At 58.6% G+C, this 25,316-nt stretch overlaps 1 protein-coding gene across 4 annotated transcripts; it reads left to right on the forward strand.

Moving 5' to 3' along the window:
* Window positions 1-92: 92 nt before the first annotated feature.
* CCDC102A (coiled-coil domain containing 102A) lies at window positions 93-25,316 on the forward strand. Of its 4 annotated transcripts, none has more exons than XM_058279955.2 (9): window positions 93-292; window positions 10,278-11,021; window positions 12,817-13,043; window positions 14,905-15,013; window positions 16,819-16,935; window positions 17,264-17,473; window positions 21,064-21,234; window positions 22,170-22,273; window positions 24,756-25,316. In XM_058279955.2, exons 2-9 carry the CDS (start codon window positions 10,437-10,439, stop codon window positions 24,883-24,885), a joined length of 1,653 nt encoding a protein of 550 aa, XP_058135938.1. In that variant the 5' UTR covers window positions 93-292; window positions 10,278-10,436; the 3' UTR covers window positions 24,886-25,316. The 4 variants fall into 4 exon arrangements, with proteins under 4 accessions (XP_058135938.1, XP_058135940.1, XP_058135941.1 ...); XM_058279957.2 differs by having other exon boundaries at window positions 95-292; window positions 10,278-10,799; XM_058279958.2 differs by having other exon boundaries at window positions 95-292; window positions 10,278-10,766.

Genomic DNA, 25,316 nt, shown 5'->3' on the forward strand with positions numbered 1-25,316 from the left:
TCGACGCGGGTCCCGCCCGCTCTCCACCCGCGCCCGCCGCCCCGGCCCGCGCCCCGCGCCCGCACCTCGGCCGGCGACGCCCCCCCCAGCCGCTCGGGGGGCCGGGGGCCCCGCGGGGCCGCAGTCGGCGCTCTCGCCGGGGCTCCCCGCCCCCGCCGCCTCCCCCCGGGAGGGAGGAGCAGCCTCCGCGGCCCTCCCTCGGCCCTCCCCGCGGCGGCCCCAGCGAGCAGGGTGCCCGCCCCGCCCAGCCGCCGCGGCTCGGACGTCCGGAGCCCGCGGGTCCCCGGCCGAGGTGAGCGGGGGCGGCCGCGCGGGGGGCGGAGAGCCGGCCGCGTCCCGGCAACTCCCTCCAGACCGCGAGCCTTCCGGGGGCGGGAGGCAAAGGGTTAAGCAGGGGCGGGCTGGAGGGGGCGCGCGCCGCGGGGCCCGCGCGCGGAGAGAGCCCCGCACTCAGGGCAGAACTTCCCAGCTCCCTGCCCGGCGCCCCCATCACCCGGGCCCCCGGCCTCGAGCCGGGCGGGACTGCAGGGATGGGGTGGGGGCGCCCCGGGAATGGCGGGGGGGGGGCACGGCGGGCGGGGGCGGAATTTGGAACTCTCCCGGGGGACCGAACGTGGTCACCATGGCGAGTGCGGGATGGATGGGCGGCGCTGGCCAATCGGAGCGCGGCGCCTCGCCCCGGGCCGCGGCGCCTGCCAATGGGGGCTGCGCGGGCGGGACCGCGCTGCTCCGGGCCGGGACCCCCCGCCGCCTGCGGTTAGCCGGAGCGTGCCCGCCCGCTCTGCGGGGGCGGCTGGGAAGCGGGTGGCTGGGGAGGGGCGGAGGAGTGAGGGCGCAGGCCACCCGCGGGCGTGGGGGGCAGCGGAAAGCGAGTTTCTGGAAGGCGTTGGGGCAGGTCGAGTGAGGGAGCGGTGCAAGGAGAGGGCAGTGGGCCTCTGGTGCCCCAGCCCTCATTAGAGGGTGGAATCCAGCATCCTCCCCCCCCCCATCCCGCCCTGTCTCACAGGCCTGTCGTGAGGGTTGGATTGGTTCAGGTTGGGACCAAGTCTGCCCACCCGTTGGAGAGAGGAATTGGATAGTAAGAAACCTTGTTAGTGCATCTCCCCATCTAAGCGTAGCAAAACAGGCCCAGAGAGGGCAGGGTCTGGCAAATATCTCACCGCATCTCAGTGGCAGAGCGGGGACCCCTGGGATGTCCTCTGTGCAAGAGTGAATATGAATAGTTGAAGGAGTTTCTGAGAGGCCTCGGGCTGGGGTTGGCCCCAATGAAGCGCTCCACCCTCTGCCACCCCAGCTTTTCTTTTGGTCTGAGGTCTGAGAGCCCCATGGTGTAGGCATTTCCAGGGCCAAATGGTCATGGCCCAGGAGGTATCCAATCCCAGCACTCCAGCTCCCCGCCCTGGCTTTGCTGCTGTCCCATCACGCGGACTGGATGTGGATAAGTAGCTGCCCCCTGGGCCTCTGCTGGCCCATCTGTAAAGAAAGGGGTTTAAATCAATACTCTAAGTTACCTTTATGGCTCCACAATCTAGATGGGGTTACCTGGAAACAGACAAGGAGTTCTGACCCAGCTTCCTGCAGGTGGAACCTGCAGGCCCAGCCCCACTCCCTCCCAGTCATCTCCCAGGGGTCCAGCAGCTGGAGCCTGGGCAGGAGGTCAGAGGGACAGGTGCCTGCGGTCTGCGGCTGCCCGGCCTTGGGCCCTGCACTTATCCAATCAGGCTCTCTCCTGTGGTTTCCTGCTGGGCTCTTGTCCCTGCCCACAGCCAGGCCGGGGACCATGGGCCAGTCCCAGAATCCTACCTAAAAAGTTTTGGGAGGACGTCAGGAGATTCTGAGCTAGAGGTAGGACTTGGGGACGCTGGGACCCCATCCCTTTGGTTGGACCCCATCCAGGCCTCAGCCTTGTTCTCTCCTCTTGCGGAATATGGAGAGAACCTTCTGAATATGCTAAGGTCAAAACATGAGGTTGTCCCCCTGTGAACCAGGGAGTCCTCAGGGAAGAGTCCTCACCTCTGAACCTGGCCATGGGGTGACCCCTGACTCTGACCTTGGCCACAGACAAGATCAGATACCTACCTGTCTCAGAAGCAGGCTACAAACTGACTCCTGACCCTTACAATGGCTCAAGCTTCCCAAACTCTCCCTGGTCACAAGGGAACCCAAACAGCAACGTCCTTCTGTCTGTCCGCCCATTTCACATTGGTGTATGCTGGGTCCTGTGCTGACAGCCAGTGAGACCGAGATGCCATTGTGGACTTCACAGTGTGGCCATTGCTGAAGGACAGGGAGGTGCCTGGTGCTTGGGGAGCAATAACATACATGAGTCAGATGAGGGGACACTGGAGGTAGACCCTGGAGGATGTGTAGGAGTTTGCTGATAGAGAAAGACAGAGAGAACAGTCCAGACGGTCACAGGAGCAAGAGCAACCACTGGCACTTTCTGTGGGCAGAGTGAGTGAGGGCCTCGTCTGAGGCAGGGTCCCTGGAGGGGGCCAGCACCAGCCTGGAGCAACGAGGGGTTTGGGTTCAGGAGCTCTGGGCTCCCTCAGCTCTGCTGCCCCGCTACGGGGAGGCAAGGTCTTAGTGCAGCCTTCTGCTCTCCACCACGCCAGCTAAGTTTAAGCAGCTACAGAGCCCTGTCCTAGAAGCTGCGAGTGGCACAGTGTCCAGTCAGGGTAGAGGGGCACCCGGGCTGTAGGAAGGGAAGGGGCAGCTGCCCAGGCCTGCCTGTGCTAGCTTGTAGGGCTGTGCTCCCCCAGCGGGGTTGGTGCCTGGTGCCGGGAAGACCACGGCGTTTCGGCGTTTCCGGGAGGTGGCTGCGCCTGCACTCCAAGGCTGGGAGGAGTGCGTGCTGGTTGGGGGAGTGCCTAGCAGACACCCAGAGGTTGGAGCAGGAGTAGATCCCTAGGGCTGGTGGGACACAGGAGGAGGGGGAAGGGGGTGGGGACACCAAGCGGGGATTAGGAGGCCACACACGGGGATTAGGGGCCACACACGGTTATACACACCCACCGTGGGGAGGCACGGAGCCTGGAGGGGAAGGGGCACGCAGGGCAGCCTGTACCATCTCTGTGACTGTGAGATAGGCCTCTGTGTTGCGTCTGATTCTCGGCGGGTGGGTGTGTGTGTGCGCGCGCGTTACCAGGGCTGTGTGAGTGTCCCCAGGGCCATGTTATATGAGTGGAGTTAGTGAAGGGGTGGGGGAGGCTGCTAGGCTGGATCTCGCTAGTCTCTGAGTCTCTGTGAGTGTGCAGACTTTCCGGTGTGCTTCTCCAGAAAACCAGTCCTAGGAGCCCTGCCCCACCCCTTTGCACGTGCGTGCACACACAGCCTCCGGAGGACCCTGGGTGGGCAAGAGAAAGGTGGGAGGGCTGTTTCAGGGCCTCTCTGTGCCCTTCCTCCTCCTCCTCAGCTCCCTGGAGGGGCCCAGCCAGGCCACGGGGAAGGGGAAGGGGGGTTGTGTGTGGAGCCCCCACCCCTGCTTCAGCGTGGACGCCTGGAAGCCATTAGGCTGGGTGGCACCCGCCCTGCCCCTCCACGACAGGCTCAGGGTTCCTGGAAGGAGCGGGCGGCCCCTCCCCACCGAGCCCCGTGCCAGGCCTGGCAGCTCCCGGAGGCATGTGGCAGCGGTCCCTCCCGACCGTCCTCCCATGTAAGGGCAGCAGGAAGGGCCCAGCGGCCCCCTCACCCCCCACCCCAGCAGAAGTCTGGCCGGTGGCTGGGGCTCCTCTGGTTTCCTGCCGCTGCCTCCCCCTCCCCCCCGCAGGCTCTCCCTTTGTTTTTCTTTTCCAAGAGCTTCTCCATGTGGCGCCTGGCCAGGAAGTTGGGGAGAGGAGGAGTGTGAGAGCCTGTGTGCGGGTTTGTGTGTTGATGTGAGCGAGCGTATCTGCTTGCCGTAGGGATGAGTACGTGTGCTCGTGGGTGTTGGTGTGTGTCTCTCGGTGCGTCACGGGCCTGTGCCGGCAGGTGTTCTGTGAGTGTGCATCTGCAGTGAGTCTCCCCATGTGTGTGCACAGATGTGTGCACCTGCGGGTCCCCCTCTCAGTCTGTGCATGCATGCTGTGGGTCTCTGTATCCGTGTTTGGGTGTTTGTGTGCAGGTGCATCACACACGGACCTCAAGGCCAGGGCCACCTTGCACAGGCAGAGGCCAGGTCGCAGGGCAGACACTTGGGTGACCAGGGGCCCCTCAGGATTTGGAGGTGTCTAGGAACCGGAGCCTAGATCTGGGTGACCGTGCAGGTGTTACTGGGGTTGGCACATCCCTGTCTGAGATTGTAACTGGGTGGTGAGGAGGCATCACCCAATGCACAGAAGTCAAAGGTGCAAGTTCCCAGCCTCCTGCACATGCCTCTCAGTGGGCCGGGGCCCAAGAGCCTGCATTTTAAGCAAGTGTCCAGGTGAATTAAGAAGCACTGCCCTCTTCTACAGGTGGGGAAACTGAGGCCCAGAGAGGGCCAGTGGCTTACATGAGGATACCCAGGGTACCGGTGACAGTGCTGGGCCTAGAGCTGATGTCGGGGGGAGGCAGAGAATAAACTAACAAATGTCTGTCTAAAGTATGTAGACTCTCAGGTGGTGAGAAATGCTATGGAGAAAAACAGGTAAGGGGACAGAGCGTATGCAGTTGGTGACAGTTTTAGGGTGGTCAGGGCAGCCCTGACTCAGAAGGTGGCACTTGAGCAAACACCCGAGGGAGGTGAGACAGTAAGTCATGTGGTACCTGAAGGAAGAGCATTTCCAGCCAAGGGAGAGCAAAAGCTGTGAGTCAGGAGCGCATCCGGGTTATTCCCGCCTGTGCAGTGTGGCGACTCGGGGGAGGGCAGTAGGAGATGAGGTCAGTGGGGCCTCGCAGGCCCGCGTAAGGACTTTGGCTTTGACTCTGAGCAAGGAGCAACACGAATCGAGTTTTTAAAGGGTCGTTCTGGCTGCCGGTGGAGGATGGACCTGCCAAGAGCAGAAGTTGGAGCAGGAACCTGCCAAGGAGGCCGGCGCAGTCGTCCCGGCTGGGAAGGGGGTGCGGGATGCTCAGCCCGGGAAGCGTTTTTCGATGGAGCCAGTAGACTGCAGTGGATCCAGGCGGCAGTTGACGTGTGGAAAAGACAGGTCAGGGAGGTGGCCGGGAAGCTGTGCTGAGCAGCCGGGCAAATGGCAGCCCTTTGACTGAGATGAGGAGACAGAGGGTCTGGGGAGTGGAACTGAAGCCCTGCTCTGGACGGCCAGGTGGGGCCAGGCAGTGGGCCATGATGCTGTTCAGGGGGGAGAGCATCAGCTGGGGAGCAAGTGCAGGCAGAGGGGGCCGAGGGCACGCCCTGGGGCCCTCCCACTTTTCTAGAATGGGGAGAGGGGGAAGAGGTAGCAAAGGAGACTGGGGGCGGAGGAGAGGAGAAGCCAAACGAGCAAAAGAGTTTTCGAGGGGAGCGGTGGGCCAGAGGCGGCTGGTGCTTCCAGAAGACTGAAAAGGGACCGTGCGGGTTCGGTAACACACTTGACAAGAGCAGTGTGGAGGAGCCACGGGGGCCAGAGTCCGAGTGGAGCACAATTCAGGAGTTTGCTAAGGAGTAGGGCTGCCAGGGGGCAGCAGAGTGTGCGGCACGGGTGCAGGCACAGGTGCAGGCAGGTGGGGAGGTGCGCAGGGACGGGGAGGAAGTTCTGTCTTGGCTGCTGCTCTTTTTTTAATGTGAAATCGGGCAAGGTTTGTCTAGGAGGGCGGGAGAGCGAATGGGCCAGGGACACGTAGCGGGATGGCTGGCGGGCCTGAGCAGCCACTGATGCTCATTTTAAATAACACCGGTCAACATGGGGTGAGAAACCTGCCACGGCTGGCTGTACAGTGGCAGCAGGAGCGGGCAGAGTGGTGGAGATCACCAGGGTTGGCGCTTTGCCTGGAGAGGCGGGAGCCGGGGTGGGGGGGGGGCGGCTGAGGCCCTGCAGGGATGTACAAGGAGGCGGTGGGGACCGTGGAATGTGAGCTGGGAAAGGGGAGAAGGGACCCGGGTGGGCGGTGGGGACAGTAAACAGGCGGTGGATCAGTGGGTTGTCGCTTCTTTGGGGCTTGAGGAATGTTTGGAGTTGGTGTCCCAGAGGGAGGGAGCTTGGAAGTGACACTCGCAAGGGGTCACAGCTCCTGGTAATGGCAGAGCGTGCGGCCCCTGGCAGGACTGGGTTGGTGTTTTTTAAAAACTCGCTCTGGCTGCTGCTATGGAGAAGGAATTTGAAGGAGACAGCAGTGGGGGAAGGGGGGGTCTGCAGTCGCCCTGGAGGGAGGGCGGTGGCTGCGGTGGCCTTGAAGGCTTGGGGGGGGGGCAGTGGAGCCAAGTGGTTGCGAATGTCAGGACCAGGAGGTGGGCGGTGCCAGGATGGCCCCCACAATGTGGAGGAGTGAAGGCGGGTCCCAGAGGAGGAACCTTGGCTTGCCAGGGCTGCTGTGACCGAGGGCGAGGGACTTCTCATCTCTCGTTCTGGAGGCTGTTGTCCTCCCTCAAGGTGCTGGCAGGGCCACACTCCCCTTAAGAGGAGAGCCCGTTCCATGTTCGTCCCTGGCTTCTTTGGGTGCCTCAGGCTGTGGCGCTCCTGGCTCCGGCAGCGTCACTCAGTTTCTCTTTGACTCTTTCCTACACCCTGAGCCCCAATTCCCTGTTTGTAAGGACACCAGCCTATTGGATTAGTCCATCTAATCCAGTTTGGCCTCATCTTAACTAATCACATCTTCCAAGATCTTTTTTCCCAGGAGGGTCACATTCACAGGATAGGGGTTAGGGCTTGAGCATGGCTTTTGGGGGACACAATTCAAGAGCATCTAAGAGGAGGAGCTGGCTGTGGGAGGAGGGGGGACAGCGAGTTCCATTTGGACCAGGAAGTGTCGGAGGGGGCTGGGACATCCTGGTTGGGGGGGGGGCTCTGCCTGCAGCGTTGTTGGGGCGTGGGCGAGGGCGAGGTGGCAGCCCAGGACACTCAAGGGATGAGCCAAGGAGCCTCCCAGGGAGGCTGGGGAGAGGCAGCTAGAGAGTAGGAGGAAAAACGGAGAACAGGGCATCCTGGAAGAGATGGCAGAGAGGGGAGTGACAGGCAGTGTCCAGGGCTCTGGAGGACACCCATGCAGCCTGGGGCAGGCCAGGGATTGATGGAGGGCGAGGGAAGTGGAGCCAGCAAGGGTGGACCACTCTGCCAGTGTTGGGCCTTGCAGGGGAGGAGTGTGCAGGGAGAGAGGGCAGCAGGGGCGGGGTGGGGGCGGGGCGCAGTGGCGTGGGGAGAGGGGCCCTGCAAGGAGGTAGAACCACTCTGTCTTCTCAGGTTGAGAGAGGAGGCTTGGGGCAGGACAGAGAGGGAGCACCAGTCTGATGGCTTCTCTTTGTACTGCTAATTGTGACACCAGATCATCTCCCTAGAGTGCAGGGAATAGAGACTGGAAGGGCATGAAGGTTTCTGTTGCCGTCTTGGAAAACAGGAGAGCGGAGGTAACCTTGGCCAAGAGGTGTCAGGGACCAGGCAGCGTTGAGACTCGCAGGGCTGAGAGCCACCAGCAGGGCACGGTGCATGTCTGCTCAGAAAAGGAAGGGGTGGCCTGGGGGCCGGGGTGCCCTCCGCAGGTGTGAAGGTTAGTGGGACCCTGCTGAATGGGGAAGGAAGGGCATGGTGTCCCAGGGGCTGGTGGAGGCCAGCCTGAGGCCACAGGGTGGGGCAGGGTGGGGACAGAGAGGGACAGCTGTCTCATTTATTTAAAAGGAGGACATGGCCCCTTTTAAAGAGAAGAAATGTTTGTGGTGGGTGAGGGTGCCAGGGAAGGGCTGGCTCTGGCAGGGAGTAGGGGAGAATGTACCCCGCCATCTGATAGAGACTGGTTGATTTCTATCATATTTCCAGTGCATGCAGTCATTCAACAAATGCACGCCAACGTTTGAATCTGAACTCGGAGACCTCTGGATCAACGTGGGGACTTTAACCCCCACCGAGCATCCATTTCCTCTTGAGGAAACAGTGATGATCATTTCCGTCAAGTCTGTCAAGAGGCTTAAATGAACCCCTGGGCATGGTGCCTGGCCCGTAGTTGATCCCCCACAAACATCATTGTCGTTGTCATCATGTGCTGGGGTGGAAAGTGACTAGGACACACCCCTGCCCACTGCAAACTCAGCCTGGGGTGGGGAGAGGGAGCAGACATGGACACAGATAAATGGTACAGTGAGGTCAGGGTAATGACAGAGGTGTGGGTGCAGAGGCTGCAGGGAGGGCGGGCCTGGCCTGAGGTGATCCCGGAGGACTTCTAGTAGGAGGTGACGTCTCAGATGAGTTTTTTTAAATTGTGATGCCGTATATACAACACATGATTTCCCCTTTTAACCACATCCACATGCACAATTCAGTGATATTAATCACATTCACAATATTGTCCTCCCACCACCACCATCCATTACCAAAACCTTTTCATCATCCCAGATATTCTGTACCCATTAAGTAATAACTCCCCATTCTCCCCAGATCCTGGTTACCTGTAATCTACTTCCTGTCTCAGTGAATTTGCTTATTCTAGGTATTTCATGTAAGTGAAATAGAATATTGTCCTTTTGTGCTGGCTTATTCCACATGCCATAATGTCTTGAAAGTTGATCCATGTTGTCATCTGTATCAGAACTCCATTCTTTTATAGCTGGATAATATTCCTTCAATATAATCTATAAGCCACATTTTGCTTATCCATTCATCACCTTTGACTATTGTAAACAAGGCAGCTATGAGCATTAATTTCCAAATACCTGTCTGAGCCCCTGCTTTCGATTCTTCTAGTATCCACCTAGGAGTGGAATTGCTGGGTCAAGTGGTAATCTATGTGTGACGTCCTGAAGAACCGCCAGACCGTTCCCCGCAGCAATGTACCGGGATTCCTATTTCTTTGCATCCTCACCAACACTTATTTTCTGGGTTTTTTTTTTTGTTGTTTGTGTTTTGTTTTAATAGCCATGCCAGTAGATATGAAGTGGCATTAATGGCTAATGATGCTGAGCATCTTTTCATGTGCTTAGTGGCCTTTTGTATAACTTCTTTGGAGAAATATCTATTTAAGTCCTTTGCCCTTTTTTTTTTTTAAGATTTATTTATTTATTTAATTCCCCCCTCCCCCAGTTGTCTGTTCTCTGTGTCTATTTGCTGCGTCTATTTGCTGCGTCTTGTTTCTTTGTCCGCTTCTGTTGTCGTCAGCGGCACGGGAAGTGTGGGCAGCGCCATTCCTGGGCAGGCTGCTCTTTCTCTCGAGCTGGGCGGCTCTCCTTACAGGAGGCACTCGGGGGGACACCCCTGCGTGGCAGGGCACTCCTTGCACGCATCAGCACTGCACATGGGCCAGCTCCACACGGGCCCGGGGTTTGAACCGCGGACCTCCCATGTGGTAGACGGACGCCCTAACCACTGGGCCAAGTCCGTTTCCCTCCTTTACCCATTTTTTCATTGGGTTGTCTTTGTTGTTGAGGTATAGGAGTTGTTAATATATTTTCGATATTAAACCCCTTATCAGATATATGACTTGCAACTATTTTCTCCCTTTCTGTAGGTTTTCTTTTCACTCTCTTGATAATGTCCTTTGGATGCCCAAAAAAAAAAAATTTTTTTTTGATGAAGTTATCTATTTTTTTTCTTTTGTTCCTCATGCTTTCTGTGTCATATCTAAGAATCCAAGGCTAATAAAAGGTCCTGAAGGTTTTCCCCTATGTATTCGCCTGTAAGTTTTATGGTTTTAGCTCTTATATTTAGGTCATTTTGAAGTAGTTTTTGTATAGGTGCGAGGTAGGGGTCCAGTTTCATTGTTTCGCATGTGGCTATCCAGTTTTCCCAGCACCATTTGTTGAAGAGATCAGGTAAGTTTTAAAGAGAGAAGAGTTAGCCCAGGGCAGAGAGGGGACTCGTGGCAACTGGCCTGTACCCACGGGCCTGAAAAGAGAAAACAGCCCCGTGCAGAGGGGTGGAGGCGGGGGAGGGGGGTGGGAGGGGTGGGGGGTAAGTACAGGAGATTCACAGTGGGAGAAGGCAGCGGATCAAAGTTTCAGGTCAGCCGCCGCTGTCGCTGCAGGGAAGAGAAGGGACGCCAGGGGGCAGTCTGGAGGCCTGAGAGGAAGCGGCTGCACACCCTGGCCCACCACGGTCCTGCCTCCCTGGGGCTCCCGGAACACACCACAGGCTCCCCTGTCGCCCTTGCCCACGCCGCATCCTTTGCGGGTTACGCGCTTCGCAGGGCTGAATGGGTGGACAGTGGCCGCAGCTAATCGTGGTGGTTTTCCCCCGCAGGTCCGAGGAGGCGTTCCCCCCCAGTAGCCCGGAGAGCAGAGGGTCGCGGCGGCCGCCATGCACAGTCCTATACCTTCCGCCGCGCATCCCCAGCGCTGCCCCTGAGCCGGGCCGCGAGTTCGAGCCCCGGGCCCGAGAGCCCGCCCGCGCGGCCGCACCATGAGCCACGGCCCGAGCCCCCGGCTGGCCGAGTCCCCGCAGCTGTCCAAGGGCAGCCTCCTGACCATCCTGGGCAGCCCGTCGCCCGAGCGCGTGGCGCCCACCGACTCGCTGCCGCCCACGCCGCCCAGCGGCACGCCCTCGCCGGGGCCCCCGCCCGTGCTGCCCTTGCCGCCCGCGCCCGTGCTGCTGGCCGACGGGGACTGGGAGAGCCGCGAGGAGCTGCGGCTGCGGGAGCTGGAGGAGGCGCGGGCGCGGGCGGCGCAGATGGAGAAGACCATGCGCTGGTGGTCGGACTGCACGGCCAACTGGCGCGAGAAGTGGAGCAAGGTGCGCGCCGAGCGCAACCGCGCGCGCGAGGAGGTGCGCCAGCTGCGCCAGCGCCTCGACGCGCTCACCAAGGAGCTGGCGGGCGCGCGGCGCGAGCGCCAGGAGGCGCAGGGCGAGTGCGAGGCGCGGGGCCGCGAACTGGCGCGGCTGCGGGGCGCCCAAGGGGCCGCCGACAGGACGCCTGACGGCCCCGAGCCGGAGCCGGAGCACGAGCCAGTGCGCGATGTCGGGTCCGAGAGGCCCCCGGGCGGCCAGGTGCGCGGCGGGAGGGCGGGGCCGCCGGGCTGGGCCTTCACACCTGGGTCTGGAAGGGACCTGGGCAGAAGTGGGGGGGTTCGGGACTGGGAAGAGAGCTAGGAAGGGCCTGGCCCCCTGGGTGGTCTCACTCTGGCCTGTCCCCTCCCACGCCTGAGAAGTCAGCAGAAAGCAAGGCATGGCTCCGGTGAGCAGGAGAGGGCACCGAGGGATTTGCCTGGATGGCACAGGGTTAGAGCTGAATCTGCTCATTCCTTCAACTTAGATTTGTGGGAGAGGGATAAACAGTTAAAACACAGCAACTGAAGGGGGGGAGCTTCTCGGGGCCCTGGGTGCACAGAGAAGGGAGGTCCTGACCCAGGCTTTGGGAAGAAGGCTTCCCAGAAGCCTTCCTGGATGACATGGCATTTAAAGTGAGTCTGGGAGGATCAGTACTAGTCAGCCGCGCAAATTGCAGAAAGGTGATCCTGGCGATGGAAAAGTCCGTACCAAACAAAGCCCAGAGGCCAGAGCATCTGGTGAGTCAGGAAACGATGATGACGGCCCCCAGGGGTCAGTGGGCCCCCCCAGAGTGCTGAGCTCTGCACGTGCCTTATCCTGGTTAATTCTCACGGCAACCCATGGGGCATGTGCTTGGTGAATGAGGACACTGAGGCACACAGGTTAAGTACCAAGGTCACCCAACTGGTGACTGGAGGAACTGGGGGCAGCGGGTGCAGCGGCGGGAGCCCAGGAGTTGCAGTTTGAGGGAGCACCCCAGCCCAGCCAGTGCTATGTGCTGACCTGGAGCACTGTTCCGGGAGCATTTGCTTCCCTCTTTCTCCATTTGTGAAATGGGGCTCTAGGCCTGGCGGCATCCAGTCTGACATCCTGGAGGAATAGAATTTCACTCCCCAGGGAGTCCTCAGGGTGACCATCCCTGGCCAGATAGGGGAACCAAGGACCAGATGGGATAGGGACTGGCCCAGGCTCCTCTGACAGGGCCAGGGGGAAGCCAGGCTATAACTCATGGATTTGTGATCAGAGGCAGGCCTTGGGAGTGGGGAGAAGCAGATGGGGAAGGGGAGGCTGTTGGGGAAGGAAAGGAGCTCATCGTTGGGTTAATAATGCCTCATTACTTTCATCTGGGACCGGTTCTGCTCAAAGGTACTGCCTCGCAGTGCATCTTTACCCCACCATCAATCTCCCTGTGTCTTTAATGTTTGCCTCTGAAAAATGGCTTCTTAGAGCTGGAACTCTCTTTGAGAAAATCTAATCCTTATCCTTAATAGAAATCCCTGCTCCAACATTCATTCTCACCAAGTAATAGTCCACCGTATGTTTGCATATTTCCAGTGACAGGGAGCTCACTACCTCACATGGAAAATCTTTGAGGATACTGGGAACCTTGGTGGCTAACTCTGAGTGCAGTTCCAAAAGGTGAAGGGTGAGGTCCACAGGAGGGCGCAACCCTCCTTCTCCAGGGATGGAGCGGCAGAGCAGGGTCATCATTTTTTCATAGAAGACGACTCAGAATTGGCATTCACTTACTGGTGATTGCACCTTGCCAATGTCTTCTACAGTGGTTTCTGCTGAATTAAAATCCACATTTTCTCCATCACATACTCCTCAGGGGACCCAGGTACCTACCTTTCTTCCCTGTTTGAGTCTTGTGCTCCATCCAGAGAGGCGTGTGACTTGCCCAAGGTCACCTAGCAAGCTGACCCCAGTCACAGGGCCGGAAAGAGGCCATAAGGAAGGAGGACAGAGTATGGCGTGGCAGCCTCTGGTCCAGCCTCCACCTTGGTCCCTACAGGAGCTGGAGCTGATGGAGAGCCTCCTGAAGAGCAGACCAGAGGAGCATGAGGGCTGCTGGGAAGCATGCAGCATCGGGGCCGGGGGCCCGAGGGGCAGCACGAGCCGCCAGGAGCGCAGCCGCCTGCCCTGGGAGGACCCTGCCGCCACCGAGGAGGATGCCTCCAAGTTGATCGCCCTACGTCTGCGGCTAGATGAGTCCCAGAAGGTGCTGCTCAAGGAGCGAGAGTGAGTCTCGGGCGCTGGGCAGGGGCTAGGGGGCTGCGCCAGCCCCTGCTAGGGTTCCCTGAGAGTCACAGAACAAAAATCAGCATCACAGAATGTGAAGCTTACTAAAGAAGAAGGTGATATTTGGGCTCGAGTCTTGGAACTTTAGAACAGCGGAGCCAAAGGCAAGTTTTTATTCATTCAAACAGTACACACTAGGTATCTACTCTGGATCAGCACCGAGGATACAGCTGTACGTAAGAAAGTACCCTGCTCTCAGGGAGCTTATGCTCGAGTGACAGGGAGCCCTGAGCAAAGGTATAGTTTGGGGGTGGGGCCGGGAGCTTGCTGGGGTTTGAGGTGCCGAGGAGGCAGCTGGGTCCATGAACAAGTCCGTGAGACGAGTTAGGGCTGGAGGTAAAACTGCAGGCGAATAGATGATGTTGAAAGTCCTGAGCCCAGACGCAATCAGGGATTGGGTGTGGACAGGAAAGAGCACCCTGGAGCCCTCAAGGTTTAGAGGCTGGAGAGAGGAGGCGCCTCCGGGGGGGTGGGGTCCCTGGAAGGCCAATGAAGAAACCGTGGCATGGAGGAGGGAGAGAACTACTGGCTCAAGTCAGTGAGGCCTGAGCCCTGGCTTTGGCGGTTACAACGGGGATGTCACCAGTGACCCCGATTGGGGCGGTTTACAGCAGTGGCGAGGGCGCAAGCCTGATTATAATGAACACTTTATAACACCCCCTTTACTGTCCAGAAATTAAATAGGTGGACAGTATAACCTTCCCATGCACATTTTGTTTTAAAGAATGACATCATAATTTAATCGTAATACAAAGTAGCAAAGAGAGGAAAGGAATTTACAACAACATATACGCGTGCTAAGGAAGCGCTTAGGCCCAGCTCTGCCAGGAGAAATAGTGAGGTGGTTAGAATCTTGCACTGGCCAGGCTCAGGGCCTGACACGGCCTCGCTCCTGTAAGCCCCTTCCCGCCACCGCCACAGAAGCAGCCGGTGCAGGCAAGTGGGGCTGCCAACCCAGAGAGACTCACGGTGGCCCCAGGGGCGACAAGATTTCCTGAGAGAGGAGCAACAGCCTTTGATAAAGTTGTGAACAAAGCCAGGTGCAGTCTTCCCCAGGTTTCTACAGTGGCTCCGTTCTGGACCAGGGCGGGTAGAAACAGGAGAAGTCCTTTCTGTTTATCTGCAAGTTCTCGGCTCGGGTGGTTTTCATCTCCAGGAATGTCCAGGGGACGAGCCCGGGCTGCACAAGGTGCAGGATAAGTCCAGGACCGGCCAGCCGTCCCGGGTACTGCGGGGAGTCAGGCACTCTGGGAACCCCGTGTGCAAGGGGAGAGAGTCACTCCCAGGAAGGGAGGGCATGCTGGGGGTGATAAGCACAGCTACTGGATGGGCAAGTGCTGGGGAGGAGCAGGCGCCGTGCTCCTTACCCACAGTGCCACAGGTCATGTTCACGGCAGGTGGGGGTCACAACAGAACATGGGAATCCCACCCTGGGCAGCGATTCCCAGCCTGTTTAACCACAGTTCACCCCCAGCCTCTCAGGGGACCACAGTATGTAAAACAGATAGGAATGGGGCCATGTGTTACAGATGAACCTGGGGCACTTGCCAGGGGGTCCTGGATCCCTGGTGGCCTGATACCTCCCTGTGGTGGGCGCTGGCCACCTGTGGTCGGGAGGGGTGCAGCTCCTGGAGAAATGTGAGACCGGGCTTTTGCCTCAGGGTCTCGAATGCCGTCGCAAGGACTTCGGATGAGGTCCTGGCAGGTGCCGGAATACACAGCGGGACCACTCGGCAAGGAAGGCAAGCAGAGGGCCCTGGTGGACTCACCCCCGTGTCTGTCCTCCCACCCCACCCCCCAGGGATAAACTGGCACTGAGCAGGAACATTGAGAAGCTGGAGGGGGAGCTCAGCCAGTGGAAGATCAAGTACGAGGAGCTGAGCAAGACCAAGCAGGAGATGCTCAAGCAAGTGAGTCTTGGAGCCACGGGGAGCTTCCTGGAGGCAGCGGCTGCCTGCTGTCGAGATTGACCTGTGGGGGTGGGAGAAGGAAGAGAATTCGTTCATTTAGCAACAGTTCCAAGTGCGGGGGCTGCAAGGCCTCTGCCTTCAGGAATTCACCTCGTGGGGGTCATTGGAGACTGGCAGTTACCGGATGGATAAATTCACGAGCTATGAGAGTCAAAACAATGAGAGGGATGGGATAATGGTCAGGAAAGGTTTCTCTAAGAATGTGACATTTGAGGCTCGTGTCTCAAAGAAGTCCTCCTTGAGAAGATATGGAGGCAGAGTGTCCTGATAGAGGGCCCAGCAAGTGCAAAGGTCCTGAGGCAGAAGCTAGCTTAGCCTGTGTGAGAAACAGGTCAGTGGAATGACATCCCCATCATACAGATGAAGAAACTGAGGTTCCAGCTGGCAGAGAGGAGATTCCACCACTGCAGCCAGTGAGGAGGGGTCAGTGCAGGCTGAGGTCAGGCTGGCCGCCCCCAGGGCCTCTTGTGCAGGCCCCAATGGCCACCAGGGGGTGTGGCAATCCAGAGAAGGATCGGCTGCTCTTCCAGAGACCACATCCCTCAGAGCCTTATCTCTGCCCTGGAAGGGACTGAGATTGTCCACACCTGGCCTTACATTAGAATCTCTTAGAAAATCCAAAATGCAGATTCCAAGACCCTACCCCAGCCCTCCTGAATCGGCACCTGTGAGGGTTGTGTCCAGGCATCTCTTTTTGACGTTTTCTAATCATGTGGTATAATCATTTGCAGAACAGTAAATAAAAATACGAATGTGGTTTAGCACTAACTAACCTGTGGCCCCTCTGGGCCCTGCCTCAGCATCCTTGCCAAGCACTCCCGAGCCGGCACCCCCGCCCCAGAGCTGGTTCCTGGAGGTGAACTGGGGGGTCTCACATAACCAGTTTAGCAGATGATTATCAAGGTTTTCTATTGTAACTGGCTTCCTTCCTTCCAGGTGGTTGTGGGGAGCTAAGTAGTTGGTTGATTTTCCTTCTGCATGGCCGGCATCTGCTCCTTTAACAGTACCCGGGGATTCTGAGGCAGGCAGGCTGCACCGTGTACACACAGGTGTTGAGATCTGCTGGATTCATTCATTAAGTGTATATTGAGGGCCTACTGTGTGCCAGGGCCATACGGGGTTACAGAGGTGAACAGACAGATAGGGTCACTGTCCTCCTGGGCTCACGTTCTAGAACCAGGCCTCCCTGAGGAGGGGGCACTTAAGCTGAGGCTTGAGAATGAGAAGTCAATCCTGCAAAATGCCTTTGAGAGAGTGTTCCAGGCAGAGGGAATCGCATGTGCCAAGGCCCTGTGGTGGGCAGCACCTTGGTGTGTTTGCAGACCAGCAAGGAAGCCACTGTGCCTGGAGCAGAGTGAACCAAGGATGGGGCCTGGGGAGGCACAGAGATGAGACTGAGAAGGTGTTACGGGGGCTGCTTGTGCAGGGCTTTGTGAGAGCACAGGGGGCGGTTGTACTTTATCCTACCGGAATTGGGAGCTGTCAAAGGCGTTGAGGAGGAGTGAGAATATGATTGAATTTAGCCTTTTTTCAAAGCCCACTCTAAGCTTTGTTGTGGGAAGTGGGGTTTGGCGCTGGGAGGTGAGATGGTAACGAGGTGGGAGGTGAGAGACGTTGGTGGGGCCGATGCAGCTGGATTCAGAGTCTGCTCTGGATACCCAGTGGCCCCTCGCCGAGCACTCTCCTGTATGGGTGCCTGCTCCCCGGGGCTTCCCACGTAACCGGGCCGGGCGGCACCCCTGCAGCTTAGCATCCTGAAGGAGGCCCACCAGGATGAGCTGGGCCGCATGTCTGAAGACCTGGAGGACGAGCTGGGTGCCCGGTCCAGCATGGACAGGAAGATGGCCGAGCTGAGGGGCGAGGTGAGGTGGCCAGCGTGACCCGGGAGGGCCGGCGGGTGGGGTTCCCGGGGCCCTTTCTCCATTGGCCGGGCCCTCAAAAGAGGGCAGGAGGCAGGCCTGTGCTCCCAGGGGTACCTTGCCCCCTCCCAAGGATACCCCATGGTACAGAAGGCGGGTCTTTCACCCCCAGAGACCGGGAGCCCCCTTCCATCCTGCACACCACGAAAAAAGAGCCCCGGTTAATTATAGCCACTGCAGCTGGATCGGCTTCCTAGAGCCAGAAATGGCCACAGGAAGGGGGGGGGGGCATCCCGCTCAGGCCCTCCCCTCCCCCACCCCACTGCTGCAGATGGAGCGGCTGCAGGCCGAGAATGCCGCCGAGTGGGGTCGCCGGGAGCGGCTGGAGACGGAGAAGCTGGGCCTCGAGAGGGAGAACAAGAAGCTGCGGGCGCAGGTCGGGGACCTGGAGGAGGCGCTGGCCCGGCGGCGGCGGCAGACAGCCAGCGCTCTGGACTGCGACCTGCGCGCCAGCCAGGCCGCGCTCTTCGAGAAGAACAAGGTGAGGCTGTGGGGGGGGGGGGTGGCCAGGGCTGGGCGGCCCCACCTCCCGTCCAGGATCCCATGCAACCGGAAGTAACAATTCTGAATCAGTTCAGGACCACCGGAGGTGGTGACCGTCAAAGAAGCTGCATTTGAGGAAGGTCGTGGTGGGGGCTGCAGATACTGAGCGCCTACTGTGTGCAAGACCCAGTAATCATTATAGTAGGTGCATTTATTGAGCACCCACGGTGTGCCAGACCAGTGATCATTATAGTAGATAACATTTGCTAGCACCTACTCTGCCACATCCTATGCTAAATGCTCTTGTCATTTGTATTAGTCAGCCAAAGGGGTGCTGATGAAAATACCAGAAATTGGTTGGTTTTTATAAAGGGTATTTATTTGGGGTAGGAGCTTACAGATACCAGGCCATAAAGCATAAGTTACTTCCCTCACCAAAGTCTGTTTGGAGCAAGATGGCTGCTGACATCTGTGAGGGTTCCTGGGTTCCAACGTTCCTGGGGCTTGCTTTACTCTGGCTTCAAGGTTCCTTCCTTTGGCTGGCTTCTCTTTGCTCTGTGTGCTGACTTCCCGGGTCTTCAGCATCAAACTCTAACATCAGAAAGCCCCGGCTCTATTCTTCAGCACGCTTTTTATCTGTGAGCCCTACCCACCAAGGCATGAGGACACAGCGCCCTAATCGTAACTCAAGTCATGCCCAGGTACAGACCAGATGACGAGCATAATGCAATATTTCTTTTTGGAATTCATCAATGATATCAAACTGCTACATCATTATGTCACTTAATCTTTACAGCCTTGTCATTCATCTGCACAGATGCTTACTGAGCCCCTACTGTGTGTAGGCCCCATTCTAAGTGCTGTGGACACAGCAGTGAGCAGACATGGCCTCCGCGCTCAGGGAGCCGGTGCTCAGAGGGGGATGCGGGTAATGCTTTCTGTCACATGGGTACACACTGATGATGCAGCTCGGTGACTGCAGCAGGGAGAGGGAACCCCAGGGGACCTGACCTGGGCCCAAGGCCCTGGAAAGGCTGCCCTGAGGCAGTGACGTTGAAGCCAAGATTTCAAGGAGGAGCAGATGTTAACTGGTGGGGAATTCTGGGGGGAAAGGATAGAGAGAATGTGGAGCTGGAGGGGAGTGAGCCAGGGGGGCATACAAGGCATGAGATGGGGCTGGAGCTAAGGGCCACCCCTGAAGAGTTTAAAGCAGGAGGCGGGTTTGAGCAGTTTGCAGTGCTCAGTGCTCACTGGCTGCTGTGCAGAAGGTGGACAGGGAGGCTGATCCTGTTTCTCGGGCAGCCAGAGGTGATGGAGGTGGAACAGAGAGGACAGGTTCAAGAGACCTTTAGGCAGTGCCTGTCCTTATTTTACAGATGTGGACACAGCAGCTTGGAGCAGTCACAGAGCTTGGGGGTGGGCCTCTCTTTGGCTGACTTTTTTTTTTAATTAGTCCCTTTACTGGTTTTTTTTTTAAGATTTATTTTATTTATTTCTCTCCCCTCCCCCCCCATTGTCTGCTCTCTGTATCCATTTGCTATGTGTTCTTCTGCATCCACTTGCATTATCCAGCGGCATGGGAAACTGCATCTCTTTTTTGTTGCGTCGTCTTACTGTGTCAGTTCTCCATGTGTGCGGCACCACTCCTAGGTGGGCTGCGCTTTTTTTTTTCATGCGGGGCGGCTCTCCTTGCAGGAGGTACTCCTTACACGTGGGACATCCCTATGTGGGGGCACCCCTGCATGGCAGGGCATTCCTTGCATGCAGCAGCACTGTGCGTAGGTCAGCTCACCACACGGGTCAGGAGGCCCTGGGGATCGAACTCTGGACCTTCCATATTGTAGGCAGACGTTCTATCAGTTGAGCCACATCTGCTTCCCATCTTTGGCTGACTTTTCATCCTCTTTCCTGCTGCCCCAGCCTTGGGCCTTTTCTCTCCCTCCATCTCCTCTGACAACACTCCCCAGCTCAACTTACCCCCAGACCCAGGATTTTAGATACCACATACACACCAGAGACACAAGACCTCATTCCTTCCCAGAAATCCTGACTCTCAGGTCCAGCAGCAGCCTGCTGGGCATCTCCAAGTTACACACCCAAAATGGAACCACTGGTGGCACCCACCCAGTCCTCCCCCTCCCTGGCCCCACCAAGCCTGCTCATCTCCCTAGATGGCACCTCCTTCCGCTCATCAGCCAAATCCAGAAGAGTCCTTGCCTCCTCTCTTTCCCTCCTCCCCCCCTCCCACATCCACTCCCTCTCCAGATTCCTTTTGACTCAGCTTCCGGAAAAGGTGCTGGCCCAGCCACTTGTCATCTCCGTAGCCACCACCCTCCTCCAAGCTTCCCTGCCAGGACCACTTAGTAGCCCCCACTCTCTCTGGTCCCCGGTCTCTTCTAAGCACAGCAGCCAAAGGCATCTTTTCCAAACGTCCCTCAGATGGTGTCACCCCCTGCACTTAGAGTGAAACCCAGAGGACGTCCGAGACCCCCAAGGCCCCGCCGCCTCGGGCCTTGCCTGCCGAGCAGCTCTTCACCTCTCACTTCCGCTGCTCACTGCCCGCCAGCCACAGCCAAGCCCACCCCCGCCTCCGGGCCTTTGCACTGCTGTGCCCTCTGCCCGAATTGCCTTTTCCGTCTTTGCAGGCTCTCTCGCGACCCACATCTCCTTTCAAGTCACCTCCTCGGGTGACTTCTCGGACCGCCCCGTCTCAACTACCACTCCCACCCCTGGCTCTTCACGCCCTGCTTCATTTTTTTCAGTGCTGTTGTGACCACTGGACACCGTGCTTCTTCCTTATTTGTGTTCAAGTTCATTGAACTTCCCTTCCCCGGGGAGCTGGACCTCCATGAGGCCAGGGCCTCTCTCGGGTCCTGCTGTCTCCCCAGCACCTTGTGGGAGCTGGGAGAGGGTCTGTTGAGTGAATTCAGGAGGCCAGACTCAAACCCTCCTGTGGACTTCCACGGCAGGAGTGAGTCACTCCATCGGGGGGGACAGGGTGGCCATCAGTAAAGGCCGCCTGGAAGAGGGAGTGCTTCAGCGGGGCTTTAAAGGGCAGGAGTTAGCAGGTAGAGGTGAGGGAAGGGGCACTGCTGGCAAAAGGGACCACATGAGCAAGGAGCTCCAGAGGGACAAGGACCCAAGGAAGGGTGGCAGATGCCCCTGGGCAAAACCTTGCCAGGCCCATTAGGTGAGCCTGGATCTGCCCGATGGAGAACGGGAAGGGCTACCCTAGGCCGGTCTTCCCCCACCCTCAGGGCAGAGCTCCCTTTCTTAGTGTCGAGCGGGTCTGTTGGAAGACCTAGAACAGGTTGAGTCAGATCACCGTGTGCTTGAGGCAGTCAAGGCAGGCTTCCTGGAAGAGGTGTTATCATGCATAACCCGAGGGATCCTCCTTATACTTCTACTTCATGGGTCTTCCATGTCATAATCTAGAGGTACTTCTAGAATGCTTCTAGTTCAGTCAATAGGTGGAGTGGTTCTGGGAAGAAGGGACACCCAGCACCCCTAGAACAGCCTGACCCCGTGGGACTCCCTGGCATGGTGCCTAGTCAGGGCCCCTCCCCACCCAGCTGTGCTCCCTGACAGGAGCTGGCGGACCTGAAGCACGTGCATGGCAAGCTGAAGAAACAGTTCCAGGAGAAGGTGGCAGAGCTGGCGCACGCGAATCGGCGGGTGGAGCAGCACGAGGCAGAGGTGAAGAAGCTGCGGCTGCGGGTGGAGGAGCTCAAGAAGGAGCTGGCCCAGGCGGAGGATGAGGTGAGGACCCGCGGGGGCCCAGCAGTGCCTTCAGACCTTGGCCAAGAGAGGAGTGGGGGCTGCAGGGCCCTCCGGGGTCGCCCCACGCTGGGTGTCCAGTGCCTGGCACGAGCCCCCCAGGAGGTGCCCGGGGTCTGCAGGTAGGTGAGTGGGTAATGGATGGACAGCAGGGCAGGTGTGAGCACGAGAGGGTGAGAGGAAAGCCAGACTGACAGGGCAGGGCGCGGGCACGTAGATTGATGGGTAGTGAGAGGGTGGCTGTGCGGTGGGCTGAATGGAAGGACAGACCCATGGGTGGATATCAAAGTGGATGAAGAAAGAGCTGGACAGATAGGCGGGGAGAGGGGAGGGAGGGCGAGAGGACGGGGAGATAACAGCAGGTGTCTGATGGGTGACTGATTGGGCAGATGGATAGATGACAGGTGATTGTACAGAAGTATGGACAGATGGGTGACGGGGTGTATGAGTAGGAGGATGGATGGACAACTGACTGGACCAACGGATGGGAGATTAGTGGACAGAGGGTAGCCTAGATGGGAGGATTGCGCTGTGGCTGGGGAATGGAAGGACACGTGGTTAGACAGGGTGGATGGCTGCTTGAATAGATGCGTGGATGGTGAATGGGTAGGTGGGTGGGTGGGGTGTCTCCAAGGGCAGATGAATGTATTCATGAATGAATGGTCAGATGGACAGATTTATGAGGGTACAGGGGTGGGTGGTTTGGGACACTGGAGGATGGGCAGGGCACAGGCATGGAGAAGGGCCTCGGGGTGCTGCCCTGCCTCGCAGGGGCCCGGGGCTAGGCCTTGAAGGAGTCAGGATTGCTCTTAGGATATCCCCACGAGAAACAGCAGGTGCGCCTGGGCCCAGGCGAGTGGCAGGCCGGGCTGCCCCCGCCCAAGGTGACCCCCACCCTTGGCTCTGCGCACCCCCAGCTGGACGAGGCCCACAACCAGGCGCGGAAGCTGCAGCGGTCGCTGGACGAGCAGACGGAGCAAAGCGAGAACCTGCAAGTGCAGCTGGAGCACCTGCAATCCAGGTGGGCCCCAGCAGCCGGGGTGGTGGGGACCCGGGTTCCTGCGGGGAGAGGGTTCACGGCTGGGGCACAGAAGCAGGGCGGGGAGTCCTCCAAGGAAACCTCCCTGTGAGGGTCGAGGAGGAGACGGAGGAGGAGACCTGGGCAAACCAGGCAGGATCCTGTCGCTCCAGGCAGGAAGGGCCGGGGCCAGGAATCCAGGAAGGGGAGGGAAGCAGGAAGTCAGACCAGCTGGGAGCCCTGGAATTGTTCCTCCTGCAGCAGGAGGGAGGGGCCGGTGGTGGGAGGGGCCGGCAGTGGGGGGGGCCAGAAGCGCAGGCAAAGAGGTTGGGCCCAAGGGGTGGGGGCAGCGGATAGGGCCTTCTCATCATTGACAGGATTAAGCAGACCCCAAGCGCCTGGCAGTCCCCAGTGCCCCCGGACTGGGGTGACCACATGCCAGCTGGGATGCGAGGGCTTGGAGGGGCCCCAGCCTTGCTGGCAGGCCGCCCCCCTCTCAGCCACAGCCAGCACCCGTCAGCCTCAGTGGGGAAGGACTGGAGGGTTTCTGGGGACCCGGCCCAGTATGCTCCTCCTCCCTCCCCTGGCCCCCATTCCCATCCCCAACACCCAGTGAAATCACACCCTCTCTCTGCATGACCCCCAGGGCCCCTGGGCAAAGAACATCAAGTCCAAGGCCCACATCACAGGTGGGAATCAGAGCCAAGACGACTGACTCCTCTGTGCCCCCCCTGGCCGGGCACTTGCTTGCATTTCTCTTGTTTCATGGGACCGAGGGTCCTTGGAGCAGCCGGGCTCTTCAGCCAGACCAGCAGGGTGAGGCGTACCTGGCCCTGCGCTGGGCAGCTGCGTGGCCTTGGCCATGTATCCTCTTGGTGTCAGTTTCCTCATCTGTAAAATGGGGACAGGAATCGCTCATACCTCTTGGTGGTTGTGAGAATTAAATGGGCCCATCCGTGCTTATCAGAGAACCCAGCACAATGCTGAATAACCGTCAGCTGCGGCCAGGGTCGTTACTATTCGCATTATTGCTGCTTCCTCCACCCCTGGCGGGACAGGGCTTATTTTATTTGCATCAGATATTGTGCTGCAAGCGTCGTGCCCTTTCTGTGAGAGAAAGGCAAGATTTCGTCTTTGGGGGCCTGTCAGCTGAGGAAACTGAGGCATAGGAGGGTAGGTTCTTTGGCAGCATCATCTCCTGGTGACCTGCCGTATTTGCTGTGGGTGACGCTATGCTGAGATTCTGTGTCTGAGAGCATACACTTTGGAGCTGGATTTGACAGCTGCATGGCGTGACCACCTAAGCCTCAGTTTCCCTGTCTGCCCCATGAGGGTTGTTGTAAGAACTGCCTGGGGGTGCAGATGTGGCTCAAACAGTTGAGCACCTGCTTCCCACATGGGAGGTCCCAGGTTCGATTTCCAATATCGCCTAAAAACAAAAAAGGCAACAGACAAACACAAAAACCAACTCAGGGGAGCTAATGTGGCTCAGCAGCTAAGCACCCACATACAAGGTTCCGGGTTCAATCCCCAGCTCCGGTACCTAAAAAAAAAATAAGAGAACTGCCTGGGATGATGGCCAGAAAGTGTACACAGGGACCCTGGCACAGCTCCAAGTCAGGCTCGGTCTCAGCTGGCTCTGGCCTCCCCGGGGCCCCCCCAGCGCACACCCCTGGAAAGGCTCCTCAGGCTTCCCTGCAGACTCCGTCACATTATTCAGGAGCCATAAATTCCCCAAATGGACAGGCGGGCTGGGCTCAGCCTCTGGAGGCATCCAGAGGGGAGGGCGGGGCTGCCCAGAGCACCGCCTCGTTTTGGTTTCCAGCTTTTTGTGCTCTAATGTTCCGGGGACAGTTCACTAAATCATGGTGCAGTAATGGAGGCCCCCGCCTGTGCCCCTCCCTGCCGTGTTAATAATTCATGCCTTCCAGTAAGATGCAGCCGGGGCAGCCACTCTGCTGGGGGGTTGGGGGGCATTTCCTCCACAGCTCTCATTAGAGGCAAAGTTGGCCTCGTAAATTTTGGCTGTAGGAATTTTAATGTGAGAAAGAACTGGGACGCTGAGGAGACTGAGCACTTTCTCCCTGTCATTTGGGGCAGGTGGGAGACTCAGCCCCCCCCCCCCCCAGCCCAGACTCAGGTACCTGTGGTCTTTCGAGCCAGGCTTGGGTTCGAATCCCAGCAGCATGAACTTGAGCCAGCTCCATCACCCCTCCAAGCCGCCTGCTCAAGTTCACAGCCTAGCTCCACTCCCTCCCATCCATGGGACTTTGGGCAAATTACTCAACTTCTTTGTGCCTCGGTTTCTCTTTTGTAAAATGGAGTGACAGTAGCATCTCCTTCATAGAAGGGGCTTCTGTAGGATTGTAGGGGACAAGGCAATGTTTATGAAAGGCACTGAGAAGTGCCAGGGAAGGCTTAGCTGCTGCAGCAGCCTCAGAGAGGGCAGGGGCTCTGCTCTGACCCCCCGCCCGTCACCCCACAGGCTCCGCAGGCAGCAACAGAGCACCCCCCTCTTCGGGAAGATCCGCAGCACTCGCTTCGGCACCGAGGAAGCCGGGGACGGGGCCAGCGACCTGGATGAGGACGAGGAGCTGCAGATCCAGATGGCCTAGCACCTCAAGGGCTGGGCAGGGCCGGCCCCTGGCCACAGGCCCACAGATGCCCAGGTTGACCGGCTATGGGGACTGACGACGCAGCTGCCGCGCTCGTTGTGGGACCAGACCCTGCGCCCTCCCGCGGATGTCTTCCTTCTCTTCCCGGGTGGGTGTTGCCAGTCCCATCCGACCACCGCCCTGTGGAAGGGAAGCCACCACCTATGTGTGTGTGTATATATATTTTTATATATGCCCAGGAATCCTTGGACCCATGGTTTTATAAAGGTAGGACCCTTCCAAGGCCCGGCCAGGTGCCCCCACCCACCCAGGGCCCTCATGCTGGGGTTCGGGGGGTGTCGAGGAGGGCTTTTGAGGCTTCCACCCAGACATGCATAATGCGGTATGATGAGCCCAGGCTTTTGTAATAAACGGAGTTCAGGTTCTCGGAA

Source organism: Dasypus novemcinctus, chromosome 18 (genome assembly GCF_030445035.2).
Source record: "Dasypus novemcinctus isolate mDasNov1 chromosome 18, mDasNov1.1.hap2, whole genome shotgun sequence".
Classification (NCBI taxonomy): domain Eukaryota; kingdom Metazoa; phylum Chordata; class Mammalia; order Cingulata; family Dasypodidae; genus Dasypus; species Dasypus novemcinctus.